Here is a 16226-nt window from a genome sequence, read left to right on the forward strand (position 1 = left end):
AAGAAATAAAGAGTACAAAGAGATACATACCGGTAACCCATTCGGTGCTGCTCAGGCCTCCTCAACTGTCAACTGGAATGCCATGCTCCTCACCACAGGAGCCTCTGACCGACCCTCCCAGTTATCAGTAATCCTCAACGAAGCTGGAGCGGAGATCCTCGTTGCTCCACCTGATAATCTCGAGCAATTAGCCTTCTTATGGCCCGTCTGATTGCAATGGAATCATGTAAGTTCTCCTCAAGTGCAATCCCTGTTGTAATGACCAGTCTGGTCGCAATTAAAGTAGCTCCCTCCCTTCTCGCAATAACTCCCCTCGTGAGATCTCCCACATTTGTCACAACGGCCCGACCCTGCTGGCATCTCGATCGCGAATCAAAAGTCCTGGGCCTCTTCACCGGGCCCACCACTATCTGAACCTGCTCTGGCTTGTGCTTCATCCAAAGCTCCAACTCAATCTTATCCTCTAAGGTTTTGCAGCTCAACATGCTCACAAACTCTGGAATGTCATCCCTGAGCATGTCATGATTCATTGGCGGTGATCTTCACCATAGTCTTCGTCATTTGGAAAAGGTCCTAAAACTCCCTCACCATCTACTGCACCTCGATATCAGGTGCAAACTCCACCCTAAATCTTTCCATAAAATTGGTCCAAGTCATGGCCTCCATAACCATATCTCCGAAGGCATGGCCAACCTGCTCCCACCATTCGTAAGCTCAATCCCTTAGAAGAAAAGATGCAAACCCCACCTTCGACCCCTTAGGTAAAGAACTCGTCTGTTGAGCATTCTCCAATCTGTGATACATCGTCTACTGGTAATAGGGTCCTTCTTCCCAAAGAACATTGGGGCTCCACAATCCTTAAACTCTCGAAAGGAGAGAGTTTCTGCCCCTAACTGATCAACTGTAATCTCTGCATGAAAGGCCCCTAAGCGATCATCCAACAACTCTATGATCCCCTCCTTGATGGTACCAAACATCATAAGAGCCACATCCAAAATACCGCGAGTGATCTCTGACGTAATGAACTTGCATATCCTCTCATCAATTGGCTCAACACTAGAGCCTGAACCAGAACCTCCTCCTCGAGTGCTCACCACCATACTGAAAAGCAAACATATAAATGATTAGAACATACCTGAGGGTTTCTCACGCTACAAGTTCCTTAGGCTCTTCACAATTTTCCTTGATTCGAGTATGAATCCTGTGCTTTTAGTAGTACGGTCCCAATACTACCTTCCACACCTATCCGTACTTTCCTCAAGAATCATTCCTAATCCTCTAATTCACTATACTATGGCAACTCTCATGAGCCCTATGCTAAAAAACATACATATCTCGCTACATCACTCCCTAGGCTCTCCTAGGAATCCTCGTCTCACTTGCTTAATCAATACTAGGAACCTCCACCAACACCATTGGTTGCCTTATGCATGAAAATTATACACAAAACAATATCAAATAGGCTGTCGAATAAGTGATTCTTCCCGTAAGTCCACAACCAGACAAGGAACATGAAATAATGCTAAATCAATCATTCTAGGGCTACGTGATCTTAATTGTATACAATTTTAATGCAGACACTTAGCAATTAACTTTGCCAATATGAACTCCAAGTAATACATAACATCCAAATCCTCCTAGGCAACAAGGCATCACACAAATCAGACTATTATATCATGCAATTCCTGAAGGTATCCTTAGCCCTATTCTAGTATGTAATTCACATAGAAGCATACTAACACATAATATTCATGTATGGGTATTTTGGGAATCACTTACTTGAGCTCGGCTAATTGCACGCATCGCACCCTTTTCCTTGTAACAATCTTTTTAGAAAATTTATTTTCTTTAAAAATATTATCATTCCTCAGTTTGAGTTCAGACACACCTGGGAGTGTGCCCGAATCCCTCAAACCAAGGCTCTGATACCAACTTGTAACATCCCAAAAATAATAATAATAATTTTCATTTTCAAACCACTAAAACCATGCAATCATTTGTTCAAAAGCTAACCAATGTTTATTGTATTATCAAATATTAGAGTAAATCAAAATAGATAATGTGGAAATAAACTCTAGGGGATGATGTGCGATCACGTTGGGCGCTTCCCTTTTAAATCATAAGTACCTGAAATGTTTAAACCACAAAACCATAAGCACAAAGCTTAGTGAGTTCCCCAAGATACCACATACCATACATAACATCAGGCCCCACCCACATATCGGTCCCCGCCCAACATACATGAAAGAGTTACAAAGACAACTAACATCCTATGTAGTATAGTGAGAAGACTCACCTCTCTCACAAATTTAGACAAACCACAACTCAATGTTACGAAACGATGCTACAACCCACCTATCGAATCATACAAGGTCACACCTTAGTCTACACTCTAGAACTAGTAATTTGACCAAAAGTCAAACCATGTCAAAATTCAATGGTCAAGGTCAAAGTTAATAGTCAAAATCATCATTAGTTGGCCTCCACATCGTGGCTAACGAGTAACGAACAACTCAATCACAAAAATCCAATCCCCACATCGTGGTCGTGGCTCACTCCAGACAAAACAACCATAAAACCCTGATCCACCATGTCGTGGCACACAGTGGCCACGTCGTGGGTACTACCTGATGACAACTTATTGGCATAAGCTCTTAATCCGTTAAGCCCTTAGCTTAAACTTTCTAGGTGGCTTTTATGGACCCTAGTGGTTCAAAAATATGTCAACGTTATGGACATGCATGAACCATGCATGTGCGTTCCTTAGCTAGATCACAATGAAGAGAAATGACATAAAATCCCAAGAAAGATTCACAAATCTCTACCAAAACCTAGATTTAAAGGATATAAGATCAAGGGACCTAGGCGAGCAATAAAGTTGCAAACTTTATCTCATTGTACTAATCAAAACTCATCAAAGGACCCAAGCATGCAAAACCATCATAGATCTACTTGGAAAGAACCAAAAAGATTATATCTTGAAACCTTACAAATGTTCCAGAAGGTGATCTCAAAGATGGGAAGGTATTGCTTGCTTAATTCTTGCACCAAGTCTCCTTCTTCTTCCTTTAAAGAGTACTAATACACCAAGGATAAGCTTAAATATGGGAGAGAAATGATTAGGGTTTCTTCAAGGCTCTTGGAGGTGATGGAGGTTGTGGGTGGAGAAAACCCTAGCCCTCACTTTCTTTAAATAGTTAAGCCCGAATTTTAGGGTTTGCTCAAAAGCAGTCGCCACGTCGTGGCTAGATATTGTCACGTTGCGACAATCTATTGAGATGCGCGATTTATGCGGTTATGCCATGTCGTGGTGATACCCCACCATGTCGTGGCCAACATAAAACTTATAAATTACTTTAATTTCATACCTTGAAGATCCGGATGTTACATGAGTACATGTCAATATTCTGGATACATAGCAATATATAATACTTTGTGTGTGATAATTGTTTATGTGATGAAAACTGTTATTAAGCAAGTCTCTTTTGGTAAAAAAAATGTTTTGAACACGTAAGTCCTTGAGTTCCCATGTTTTTTTTATTTTAAAAGAAGGAACTTTGGTGATTAAAATGTTTTGAATATTCAGTGAGATTAGTTTATTATATGGCGAGTCGATTTATTAGTGAGTCTTGCGAGAGTATAGGGTATTACTCTTTTTGGTAGTGATATTTATTCGATACAAGGGATCCTGTTATTATTGATTGTCTTTTACTCATTGTAAATCTTCCATAATTATAGTATGAATGCCTTTATTGTTTTGGGAGGTTTAGGTACTAACGACTGTGTAACATTACTGGTGGCAAAAAATATTTATCGGGGATATGTTTTCTAATAGAGTAACGCGACTGTTTGTTCCTTCAAAGTTGTACATGCGATGTAGGTTGCTGGAGGCGTGGGGTATAGTTACGCGAGTTGATTTTTGGGACTTAGGGTATATAGTCCTTAGTTGGTCGAATTTTTATGGATATGGTGTTTTCCAAATTGATTCGATTTTATTACATCGCTGTTATAATTCAAATGTATTTGGAAATTACATTTGGAGTATTTTTTGAGTCAAACCCCTGTAGCTCAGAAGTCTTTAGACGTACGTTGTTTGTGTTATGTACTTAGGTTCGAAAGGTGAAGATTAGAGTACGTCGTGAGAGAAGGACTATGTTGGATCTTGATTTATTGGTAAAATCCTTTCTCTTTTACTGTGGTTGTTGTTGTTGTTATTGATTCTATAACACCAAAGTGTCTAAACTATGGTATATGAAAAGATTTTTCTAAAACCAAATTCTACAATGGTTGTATTGTCGTGATAATGATGCAACCACAATAGATTATATGATTTGGAAATGTGGGTGTTACAATGACTATACACTTTGATATAATATATATTTTTTATAAAAACTTTTGTCATGTGTCGTATTCACATGTGAATAAACCGTACTCACATGTGAATATTAAAATGAACAGAGTAGGGGTTCTTCTTGATAGTAGGGGTTTGGATCTGTCGTCTTTGATGTGTCCGCTTTGTGAAGGGGCTCTTGAGTCATCGGCACACCTGTTCTTTGTTTGTATGCTTTCTTCTAACATTGTTTCCCAAGTTAGTAGGTGGTGGGGTATTTCGTTTCCCATTTTTCATTGGTATGGAGATTGGTTGCTTTGGATTAAGGCTCTTCGGTTACAAGAATCTATAAAAAGGTTTTTGGAAGGAGTTTTTTTTTATGTTTCTTGGTGGCAGATTTTTCGGGAATGCTTGGTTGTTTGACTTATATAAACCGAGAGCGACTCTCATTTTTTATAACATTGTCATTAAGTTTCTCTTTTGGTGTAATGGTAGAGCTAAGAAAGACATCAATTGGGTTGGATGACTCCCATATCCTAAACATGCTATTATATAGTTCTTTTCTTTGTCCCGACTAGTTTGTTGCTAGTTCGATCATTATGATCACTTTTTAAACCTTGTTTTAAAGCTTATCTTTTATAAAAAAAATATAAATTCATTATTTTTTAACCTCTTTCCATATTGATATTCGAAAAAAAATCTGTAACATGTGCATCATATGCACTTAATTTGGAAAAACATTTTTTTGAACTTATATTCTATCGAAAAAAACTAAAAATATGTAAACTCATCATTTTTAACCTCCATCCATACTGATATTCGACCTTTTTTTTTGCATAAAATGTAAAATGTGCACCATATGCACATCGAACAGAAAAATATTTGTTTTGAATTTTTTTTCAACAAATCACATTCTATGGAAGTGTCTTAACTTATTAAGATGTTTTTTATCTGTATATTAATGTGCACATATGCATATATATATATATATATATATATATATATATATATATATATATATATATATATATATATATTCATTTGTGTATATATTTGCATATGGTGCACATTTAAGATTTTTTTTCAAATATCAATATGAAAATATGTTAATAAATGATGAATTTACATATTTTTTTTATCTTTATATAAGATAAGTTTTCAAACAAGGGTTAAAAAATCATACACATTTGAGTTTGTGTATATATACAAATTTTTTAAGTTTTTTCTATTTTTTTTTAAAGTCTTAATTGGCTAAGACATTGTTACAAAAGGTGATTCGTTGAAAAAAAAAATCAAAAAAGTATGTTTACATTTTTTCGTAATTTTTTTATTTCGAATATGAATATGGAAAGATGTTGAAAAATATTGAATTTACATGTTTTTTTTTTGTTAGAAGATGAGTTCTAAAACAATGATTGAAAAAGTAATTCTAATGTTCCTAAAATACTTGTTAGATCCTATTTGAACTTATTTTCTCTCTTTATATATATATATATATATATATATATATATATATATATATATATATATATTAAAAATGTTCGTTATTTTAAAGTAATGTATAATTCAAAAAATTAATTGTTATTCAGATATATCGTTCCAAGAAAAAAACAGAAGACATATTTATAACATGTTATGAACTCACCAAAAAAATGATTTTCAGAGAGAAGGTATGTGATTTAACGTGTTTTATGTCTATCAACATGGACATTTGCTACTCTTTTACTAGTATGCTTACAAAAATAGATGATAAAACATGTACCACTATTTTAACCAATTAAATTTTTTAGTCACTATATTCTGCTTATGCCTTTAACTACTTTAAAAAACAATACCAAAACGAGTATGATATCTAAAAAGTATATCATTTTAAGGAAATAGTAACTAGTAGCTGATAGGTAATCTTTTGAATAACCCAAATAACATATCATATTTCTAAATAGTAATGTCACGTCATTTTCAAAAGATTAAATATTTGAATTATTAATATTCAAAAATCTACTTATATATTATTTTATCAATGATGTTTCATATTTTTCTTATGCTTGATATGACACCGTTGTAATATTTATTTATATAATATTTTAATTTTTTATTAATTTATACAACACGATAACATTTTTTGTCAATTCATGTTAAACAAACAAACTATATAATCATGTTTCCTTCTATTAAACATTTTATATGATAGATAATATACATTTTGTTCCTAACATAAAATAAAATTGTATAGGTTATTTAAAATATCATATTTTGAAATAGTATTAAAAGAATATAAATATATTAAATATTCAATCCTTCAAAATACCTTTTCATTTTTTTTCAGAAAAAATAGATTTTTAGTAGTTTTATTATATAATGAAATTTATTTATGAGTAATAATTGTAACCACTACAAAATACAAGCATTATACTTTAGTGGGGTTGGTGTTTGTCTTATTGTTTGTAGTCTTAAAGTCAATAAAACAGAGTCAGCACTCAGCAGCCTGAAATACTGCTACTCATAATTATTACTTTTTATTTTTTAAATGTAGTTATGAATTTATGATTTTGTTTGTTATGGAGGAAAATAATTATACACATCTTCTATCTCTGTCGGGTTTAGTAGTTTGAGGTTGAGCTGGAATCTTACATTCACCCAATGTGGGCCCGCATCTAAAGTAATATTTTTGACTTTTCAGAGGGTAGAATTGTCAATTACTATTTTATAGGAAAAGTGCGTCGGTAGGTATTATACTACTATCTATTGTATTGAAATTAATTGTGAACAAGAATATGCAGAATTGCAGATAATGCTTCCAAAACATATGGAATAAGTATGAATACAGATCACTTGATTGATATTGTAATAACTTATCTTTATCTATTTATTTATTTATTTATTTAATTGAACAACCAATTTCTTTACCAAGTTGTAAAAATTTGTGTTTGGTGAACAAATTGTTTGGCGCATGACTTTTACTATGCTTGCTCTTCTTGTCTGCTCCTTTATTTTCCATTTGTCGCGAACGATCATATTTTGAAGAGTTGTAGTTTAGCAGTATGATGTGCTGGTTGAAAGATTTCAGTCAAATGTTGAAATTTTAATTCTCAATAAAAACTAAAAAGTATTTTAAAATAATATATGAAACATGTGTTTGCTGTTCTAAAGATATATATTGAATTTGGTAAATCTCTAACTACATTTATAATTTCTACCGTCTAAGGTAATATTTTACATGATACCTACCAAATTAGTCTTTTTAGGAGCCTCTTTTCAAAACCTTTACGGGGTATGGAGTTAGTTTGGTCCGTATAGCGTACTGAAATAGGGGTCACCACCCTCTATTTTAGGGAAGGGGCTTATAACATCAATATCGATATGCTGAACGTAATTTCAATCGGTGCCTTCTTGCCTTTTGAAGCCACGACAGCCCTATCTTGGGTTATTACTAGTGCCTTATCTCTATAAGTATTTGGCTAATAGAGACCTTCAAAAATTTGACTGATCACTTACGTTAATATGAACTCTGTCTCTAATTCAGCAACACAAAACGAGGGTTTCGCTCGTTATAGGACTTGACCAAACATCGCACGACACGAGCTGACGACAGCCATGCAACAACTGTATGAAAGTCAGTACCATCCCGTTAAGGACATGTTTTCTTGTTCATATGTCAAGGGCTGGTAAGATTTTGCGCGTTGTATCGAATTAAACCACATACTCCACCGCTTGTGCAGACCCCCGTCAATTCCTTTGAGTTTCGGTCTTGCAACTGTACTCCCTAAGCGGAGTGTTTCACGTGTTAGTTGGGCCAGATCCGCATAGACCAAGGACGAATACTTATCGTTTGCGGCATGGACTATCAATGTATCTAATCATGTTCGCTCCCCATGCTTTCGCACCCCAGCGTCGGTAGGAACTCATAGAGCTGCCTGATAAAGTTGATTTACTTTTTTGTGCCAAGTCATGATACACGTGTTCAACTTATCCGTCTAAACTCATTAAATTGCCAGCTAAGCAACAACGATAATACCTATATCTTGTTAGTGGAGTAGGGAAAAGTAAGATATAACGTTGCATATGTGTCACAAATTGAGTATGAGTCACATTCATGAGCATTACGTGTCGTCCATTTTCACCATTCAACCATGGGTTCTTATTCTTCATTTACATCATATATTTTTGTTTACTTGAGATTTAAGCTTATATTTTCTGTTTTGGGAATAAGCCTAGCTAGTAACTAAGGAAATGGTATGTTTAGCTAAGGACGAAAGCTTTGTTTGATAGTTAATATTAAAGGGTGGTTGGTGTGCGGCGGCATAAGGTCCAGTAAAATAAAACCCAAGTTTTAGCCAAATTATATAGTTAAGATTTTATATAAATCACATTATTCAAACATAGTATTAAATTTGTGTAGAACAGTTAGGAATGGCAACGAGACAGGTTCGAGGCGGGGCATGGTTTTCCAAACCCGATTTCTAAATGTGTACCCGACCCCGACCCGATACCCGACGGGTTTCTTATCGGGGAGCCCCGTCGGGACTGAAACTTTCCCCGAACCCAACCCTAAACCCGAAACCCGATAGCTACCCGAAAACCCTACTCAAAAACCCGAAATATGGCAGAACAAAAAGGGAAAAACTACAAATACAGAATGATAAATTAAGACGTTGCATATGCTTAAAATACCAAATAAGTTCTTAAATCATTTAACCTAATAGAAATTACTAATAGTCTAATATTGTAACAACAACCAATCAACCAAAACACCAAAGTACAAAATATGAAAAACTAATTCATCACAATAATACATTACCATTTAACATTAAAACAAACTCAAAATCAAACAAAATCATCCAGACTTGTTGTCCCGCTTTCTTTAGTGTTTTCCTACAAAATATTAAAGATACTCAAAATCAAACAAAATCATGGAAACTATATAAAATTAATATTCTTAGAAGTGTCGTTTTATCTCTTCCACATCATAATCAAATTCAACAGAACGACAATATGCCTCGATCTCTTTAGAACAAGTTACTGTATAAAATTAAAATTATTAATATGCAAAAAAGATTCATAATTTCATATAATTAGTATAAAATAGTATACTACCTCGAATTTCATTCAACAACCAACTTTGAGCACACATTAAAGCTTCCAATGTCTTTGGATGAAGTCGACTACGATGAGGACTTACTAATCTTCCACTCGTGCTGAAAGCTGATTCCGAGTCGACCCGACCCGACCTGAAAACTTCGGGAATCAAGTTTCCCGGTCGGGTTCGGGTTTTTTTTGCCATCCCTAAGAACAGTCGGCTAAATCTTCACCCGGTCAAGTTTTTTAGCAATTCATTCCTAAAGTTGTATTTTTGGCCCCTCAATTTTAGAAGCTAATTTCTTCTAGTAAATGAGTTTTCAGAATTTACATATTTGACGCCTTCACTTTTATAAATTATCATATTTCCCTTTTAATTTAACTTAATTTACTATTTAGTATTTCTTTATGAAAATTCACCCCCTTAAATTTATTTTCCTTATATATATATATATATATATATATATATATATATATATATATATATATATATATATATATATATATATATATATATATATATATATATATATATATATATAGACACACACACACACACAAGACCTTCTTCTGAAAGATTAGACTGTCTACGTTTCTCCACCGACCACTCTCACGCCTCCTTCATCTGGTTACTTGCTTAATCACCCATCCATCATCTTGACGTTAGCTACATGCTTTCTTGCTTAAACTCCTCTCATCCCTACACACTGGGTTCCAAAAATGGTGCCGTTTGGATGCCCGTGTCTGTATGCTTGCTTCCGGTCAGCCTGACCTCACGATGAGGCAGAAAACGTGACGATAGGTTTTCCTTTTTGGAGATGGTGTTTTCCCCAAAGTTATTTGCCACTCTGGGATCACCTTTTATCGCTACCTCCGATTGATTGTTGTTGAGTCACCCTTTGACTTCCTCTACACGCTGACTCTATCACACCTCTACCCGGCCGATGGCAGAAATGTCGAGTGGTGACGGTACACAGATTACCTAAATCACAGAGCGCAAATCATAACTAGCAAAAGACACTTATATGTATTCGATCTGATAATCCCTTCTGGTCTTGATCTTTACTCCATCCTAGGAATGCATGCGATTTTTGAAAACGTCAACTTGATGTTGGTGAGTTAACATGTTTTGAGGTAAAAGCATAATAAACTCGTCTGAAAACTTTCTAGAAGTTTTTATGATTCTTAAATTTCTGGTTTCCTATGTTTTATTATATTACATCCTAGATTATTATCTTTTTAGGACATTCTGCTAATCCTATTTTATTATCTCTATAGGAAGCTTTATTAATCCTAGTTTACTATCTTTACATGATATCTAACGATCATATCTTTATTATCTTTTACGATATTTTATTAATTCTAGTTTGTAGGATATTTAACTAATCCTAACGTATTTTATCTACCATTCGACGATGTTCCTAATGGTAATCAGATCTCTAAGGTGGTTGTAATGTATTACATGAGCCCCTACAATCGACGTTGTTTTACTAATGTTTAACTTGCCACGACGCTTCATCGGACGCCGAGTAGTGATTAATAAGAAAATTATCATGTTGGGATTGTAGCTAGCAATCGCAGGTGGGGGTGTCAATCCCCGTATAGATCTATACATATCTTCCTAGCTCTCGCAATATTAACGATTACAGCTATCAGGGTAGCCGAATTTAATCAGGCTAAAGATGAAAATTAACAACTCACTAACGTATTAACCTTAGGTATTTATCTTTTATCTTTTATCTTTCTTAGAGATTTCCTAGATTATCCTAAGGCTTTAAGCTTTATAAAACGATTGATATTTATGGATATAAATATATTTTGATAAAGAAATTTGATAAGAATGTATCCCCCCGTAAAACGTTTAAAATAGTGAAATAGGGGCCGTGAACTCACTCTAGTATTGTAATCTGAAGCATCCAAGCTATTACATCCGAAGCTTTGCACCATTGAGAGGACTTCCGAAAAAGCTTGAGAGATATAGACAGAGTGTTTTGGGATGTGAGAAAATCAGAAAGTGAGCACCTCTATTTATAGTGGTTGTGCGTGCGGCGAACTTGCTTCGTGGCTCCGTCCAGAGCTTGCCACGTGTCACACTTTTAATGGTCAACGTCTTCCTTATCTCGGTGAATCTGGGTTTCAGGTATGCGCGACGAGCATGGCGTGCTCTTGGCGTGTACCTCTAAATCTTAAAAAAAAATCCATATCTTCCTTATATAAATCTTGTTTCTTACACTCTTTATATATTTGTGTAGCTCTGTACTAGTACTACAACTTGTAAACTAACAAGTGAAAGACATATAACGGCCAGGGTTTCATATTATTATCAAAGAGAAATACAAATACAATGAAAGGGAAAGACATAATATATAGACTAGCTAATTAGGGTTTCCTAGCAAAAAGGCCCAATCATAAAACCCAATACAAAATAAAGCCCAAAATCTTATTAGGCTAACATCCCCCCTCAAACTCACTATGCAACAGAAATAAGCATTGAGAGTTTGTTTGACATAAAATGGAATCGAGGAGCAGTCAACGGCTTCGTAATAATATCAGCAATCTGCAAAGAGGAAGGAACATATAAGGAAGGGAGATAGTGCCCTTCTGGAGATGATGACGTGTGAAATGACAGTCAATCTCAATGTGCTTTATGCGCTCATAAAACACTAAATTCTTGGCAATCATTATCGCACTCTCGTTATCACAATACAAAGGGGTAGGCTGAGAGATGTGAATGCCCATATCTGCAAGAAGCCATCTCAACCAAACAATCTCACAAGTGGCAATAACCATGGCTCGATACTCAGATTCTATAGAAGAATGGGAAACAACATCTTGTTTCTTGCTTTTCCAGATCTCAATGAATCTCCGAGAAAAACACAATACCCATTAGTGGACTTACGATCATAAATATCACTATCCCGGTTTTTATCACTGTAGGCACACAACTCAAGAGAGGATGTAGATGGAAACATAAGAGTGCGGAACTAAGTACCACGTAAATATCTCAAAATACGAAGAACAACTCCCCAATGAACAGTAGTAGGAGCAGTGACAAACTGGCTAACCACATGAACTGCATTAGCAATATACGGTCTAGTAACATTCAGGTAAACCAAACTCCCAACAATGGTACGATAAAGGCTTGGATATGATAATGGGACACCATCAGTTGGAGAGTACTTTGCATTACTCTCTATAGGCGTATCAATTGTTCGATTATCCGTGAGTCGTGCACGTTCAAACAAATATGAAATATACTTCGTTTGAGATAAAAGATAACCCTTTGGATATTGAGCAACTTCAATCCCCAAGAAATAAAGTAGCAATCCCAAGTCTTTCATAGCAAAATGGTGAACCAAATGACGCTTTAAAGACTCTATACCATCATGATCATCACCAGTAATAATCATGTCATCGACATATAAGGAAAGAATAATCCGACCTGCATTCGTACATTGAATAAATAGAGCCAAGTCATGGTTACTTGGTTGAAAACCAAGAGAAGTAATCACCGTAGAAAATTTCTCAAACCAAGCACGAGGGGCTTGTTTGAGGCCATATAGTGCCTTCCGAAGTCGACAAACTTCACCTGGTTGGTGAGCAATACAAGGGGGAGGAGACATGTATACTTTCTCATGAAGATCACCATTCAAGAAAGCATTCTTGACATCCATCTGATAAATCTTCCATTGGCGAATGGAAGAAACTACAATCAAGGTGCGAACAATCGTCATTTTTGCAACAGGAGCAAACGTCTCCTCATAATCCATACCATACTTTTGCACGTACCATTTCGCAACAAGTCTGGCTTTATAACGCTCAACGGATCCATCAGACTTTGTTTTGATTTTATAAACCCAACGACAACCAATCGTGTGTTTTCTGGGTGGAAGCGGAACTAGATCCAGTGTATGAGTATGATAAAGAGTAGCAAGTTCCTTAGCCATAGCGGTCTGCCAAAGGAGATCAGAAACGGCCTCTTTGTAGGTTGTTGGCTCAGAGAGACGATGTACATTAGCAATAAAGGAGGCAAACACCGGTGAGTAAGAGGAATAGACAAAGTCAGGAAGCATTGTAGACTTCTTATTACGATAAGGCCTCGATGGAGGGGGTCTTGATGATTTGCAGGCAGAGGATCAACGATAGGTGGTGGATCAGCAGCAAGTGGTGGATCAGTGACATATGATGGATCATCAATGTCAATGCTAAATGGATCAATAGTACGAAGCTCCTCTCGGGTTACATCATGTGACTGAACAGGAATGCTATAGAATGGAATATGCTCCAAAAAGGTGACATTGCGAGATACATACAATTTCTGATTTGAAGGATCATAGCACCGATAACTTTTCTGACCAAGACGATATCCCAGAAAAACATAAAGGGTCGATTTTGAACACAACTTATCTCTCTCTACATGAGGCTTCAAGACAAAAAATATACACCCAAACACTCGTGATGAAGAATAATCTGGGAGTTATCCAAACAACATTTCATAAGGAGACTTCCCCGAAGTGTACGCAGTAGGAATGCGATTAATAATATAAGTGGCGGTATGAAAAGCTTCTCTCCAAAACATATTAGGAACTTGAGCAGAGAGTAGTAAGGATCTAGCAGTTTCTAGGAGATGTCGATGTTTTCTTTCTGCAACACCATTCTGCTGAGGAGTGTTTGTACAAGATGATTGATGTATAGTGCCATCAGATGCCAATAATTGTTTAAAGTCATTGGAGGTAAATTCTCCTCCCAAATCACACCGAAAACATTTTATGACAACAGAGTGTTGAGCCTTGACAAGAGCTCTGAATTCACTATATATGGTGAAAAAGTCAAACTTGCGCTTCGTAAAATAAACCCACGTATAACGAGTGTAATCATCAATGAATGAAACATAATAGTTAGCTCCTGATTTGGAGGTGATCGGAGAGGGACCCCACACATCAGAATGCACAATATCAAAGGGAGCAACATAATGAGTGACACTTTTATTAAACGGTAAAGCAGAAAATTTTCCCAGTTTACTACCACAACAATCAGAAATATCATCAAATTTCAAAGAGCCTAACACACCAGTGGAAACCAAAAACTATAAACGAGACGCTGACACATGTCCCAAACGAGAATGCCAAAGATAAAAAAGAGACGATGAAGGGTTTAAACGAAAAGACGACAAATCGACACTAGATGCAGCAACATCAGCAACATGTAGCTGCTCCAAGACATAAAGCTCCCCAAGTCTACGACCTATCCCAATCACCCTCCGAGACCGAATGTCTTGTATACAACAGAATGAATCAGAAAAGAAGACTCAACAACCAGATTTACACAACTGACTGACCGATGCAAGATTCAAAGCAAGTGTAGGAATGTAATACACATCTGTTAAAGATATATAAGGAGTGACAATAGAACCAACACCCTCTACTGACATGGGTGTAGCACTAGCAGACATAACAGAGACATGTGTACGAGAAGATAATGAAACAAAACATGACAAATGTGGTGACATGTGACGATATGCACCAGAATCCAATATCCACAAGGATGAAGGAATACCTGACGTGTTGGATAAAGACAGACCTGAATGAGACATGTAAGCTGACATGGCAGTTGGATTGGTAGCTAAGAACTGTCTGAACTGCTCAACAATCTGTAGATCCAAGGCTGATGGTGGTGTGAAATCTGTTTCATTCTCAACTGAAGGTGTAGCAGCAACGTACTGTGGTGGCCTAAAAGATGAAAATGAGGGACGTGACTGTCCAGAAGACTTGTTCTGTTGTGAAGACTGAGACTGTGCTGGTGATCTTGTTTATTGTTGTTGCTGATTTCCCTTGCTTGTCAGCAAAGGACAATTTGCCTTCCAATGGTTCTTCTTCTTACAGAAAGCACACTCATCAAATGCAACTCTAGGACGATTTTGGTTTGAAGATTGAGGTCATTGTGGAACATCAAAGACAGCAGGAGTGGCTGTCTTGGGAGCTTTGTCAGCATGGGACTTGATACGAGTTTCTTCAACAATCAACTCGTGAACAACCAAATCAACAGTGGGAAGAGGTGTACAATGCAAGATTGATCCACACAGACCTTCAAAATCTGAACATAATGCCATCAAGAACTGAACCAAACGTTGATCCTCCCTTCTATCAATATAAGGCTTAAAAGCCTTCAACACATCAGGTTCTGTAAGAGCTAACCGATCCCACAAATCCGACATAGCAGCATAAAATTCCTGAACACTGAGATTGTTCTATTGGAGGTCTCGAATATCAAACTCTAACTGATACTGCTTTGCAAAGTTATACTGAGTATACAACCTAGCCAAGTGATCCTAAACCTCCTTTGTCGTGTTATACTTCGCCAACCGAGTACCAATAGACTGGATGACAGAATTATTAATCCAAGTAATGATCTTGGAGTTATCAGTCTCCCACGAATCCAGTTAGGTTGCATAATTATCGGCCTTCTCTTCTGTTGGTTTCTTCTTGCCCCGCAAGAAATTTTTCATAACATGACTCCAATAGGCATAGTTTTTGCCATCAAGTTGAATACTAATGGACTGAAGAGAATCATCTCTTGGGGCCATATTTCAATATCAGTCAAACAGTATATACGGGTAGCAACAAAAACAATCAAGATCTCGAAATCAACAAAGCTAGACGAAATGAAACCCTCAAAACCAACAAAACGAACAAATCAAACCAACCCGAATACAGAAACGACCAAGAAAACCATAACCAAAATTGCAAACAGTGTCAATGAACAGTACATGTGAACAATGCCGATGAACAGTAATGTTGATGAATAGTAACGCCAGTGAACA

The 16226-nt window shown here is 36.2% G+C and overlaps 1 protein-coding gene across 1 annotated transcript; it reads right to left on the reverse strand.

The window, feature by feature from the left end:
- Positions 1-14492: 14492 nt before the first annotated feature.
- Positions 14493-15011, reverse strand: LOC145131656 (uncharacterized). Its single transcript, XM_079066316.1, has 2 exons — positions 14732-15011; positions 14493-14680 (listed from the first exon to the last, which is right to left on the reverse strand). The coding sequence occupies exons 1-2, from the start codon at positions 15009-15011 to the stop codon at positions 14493-14495; spliced, it is 468 nt and encodes a 155-aa protein (XP_078922442.1).
- Between the last annotated feature and the right edge of the window lie 1215 nt (positions 15012-16226).

Source organism: Lactuca virosa, chromosome 8 (genome assembly GCF_052849685.1).
Source record: "Lactuca virosa cultivar CGN04683 chromosome 8, Lactuca_virosa_CGN04683_v6, whole genome shotgun sequence".
Taxonomy (NCBI): Eukaryota; Viridiplantae; Streptophyta; class Magnoliopsida; order Asterales; family Asteraceae; genus Lactuca; species Lactuca virosa.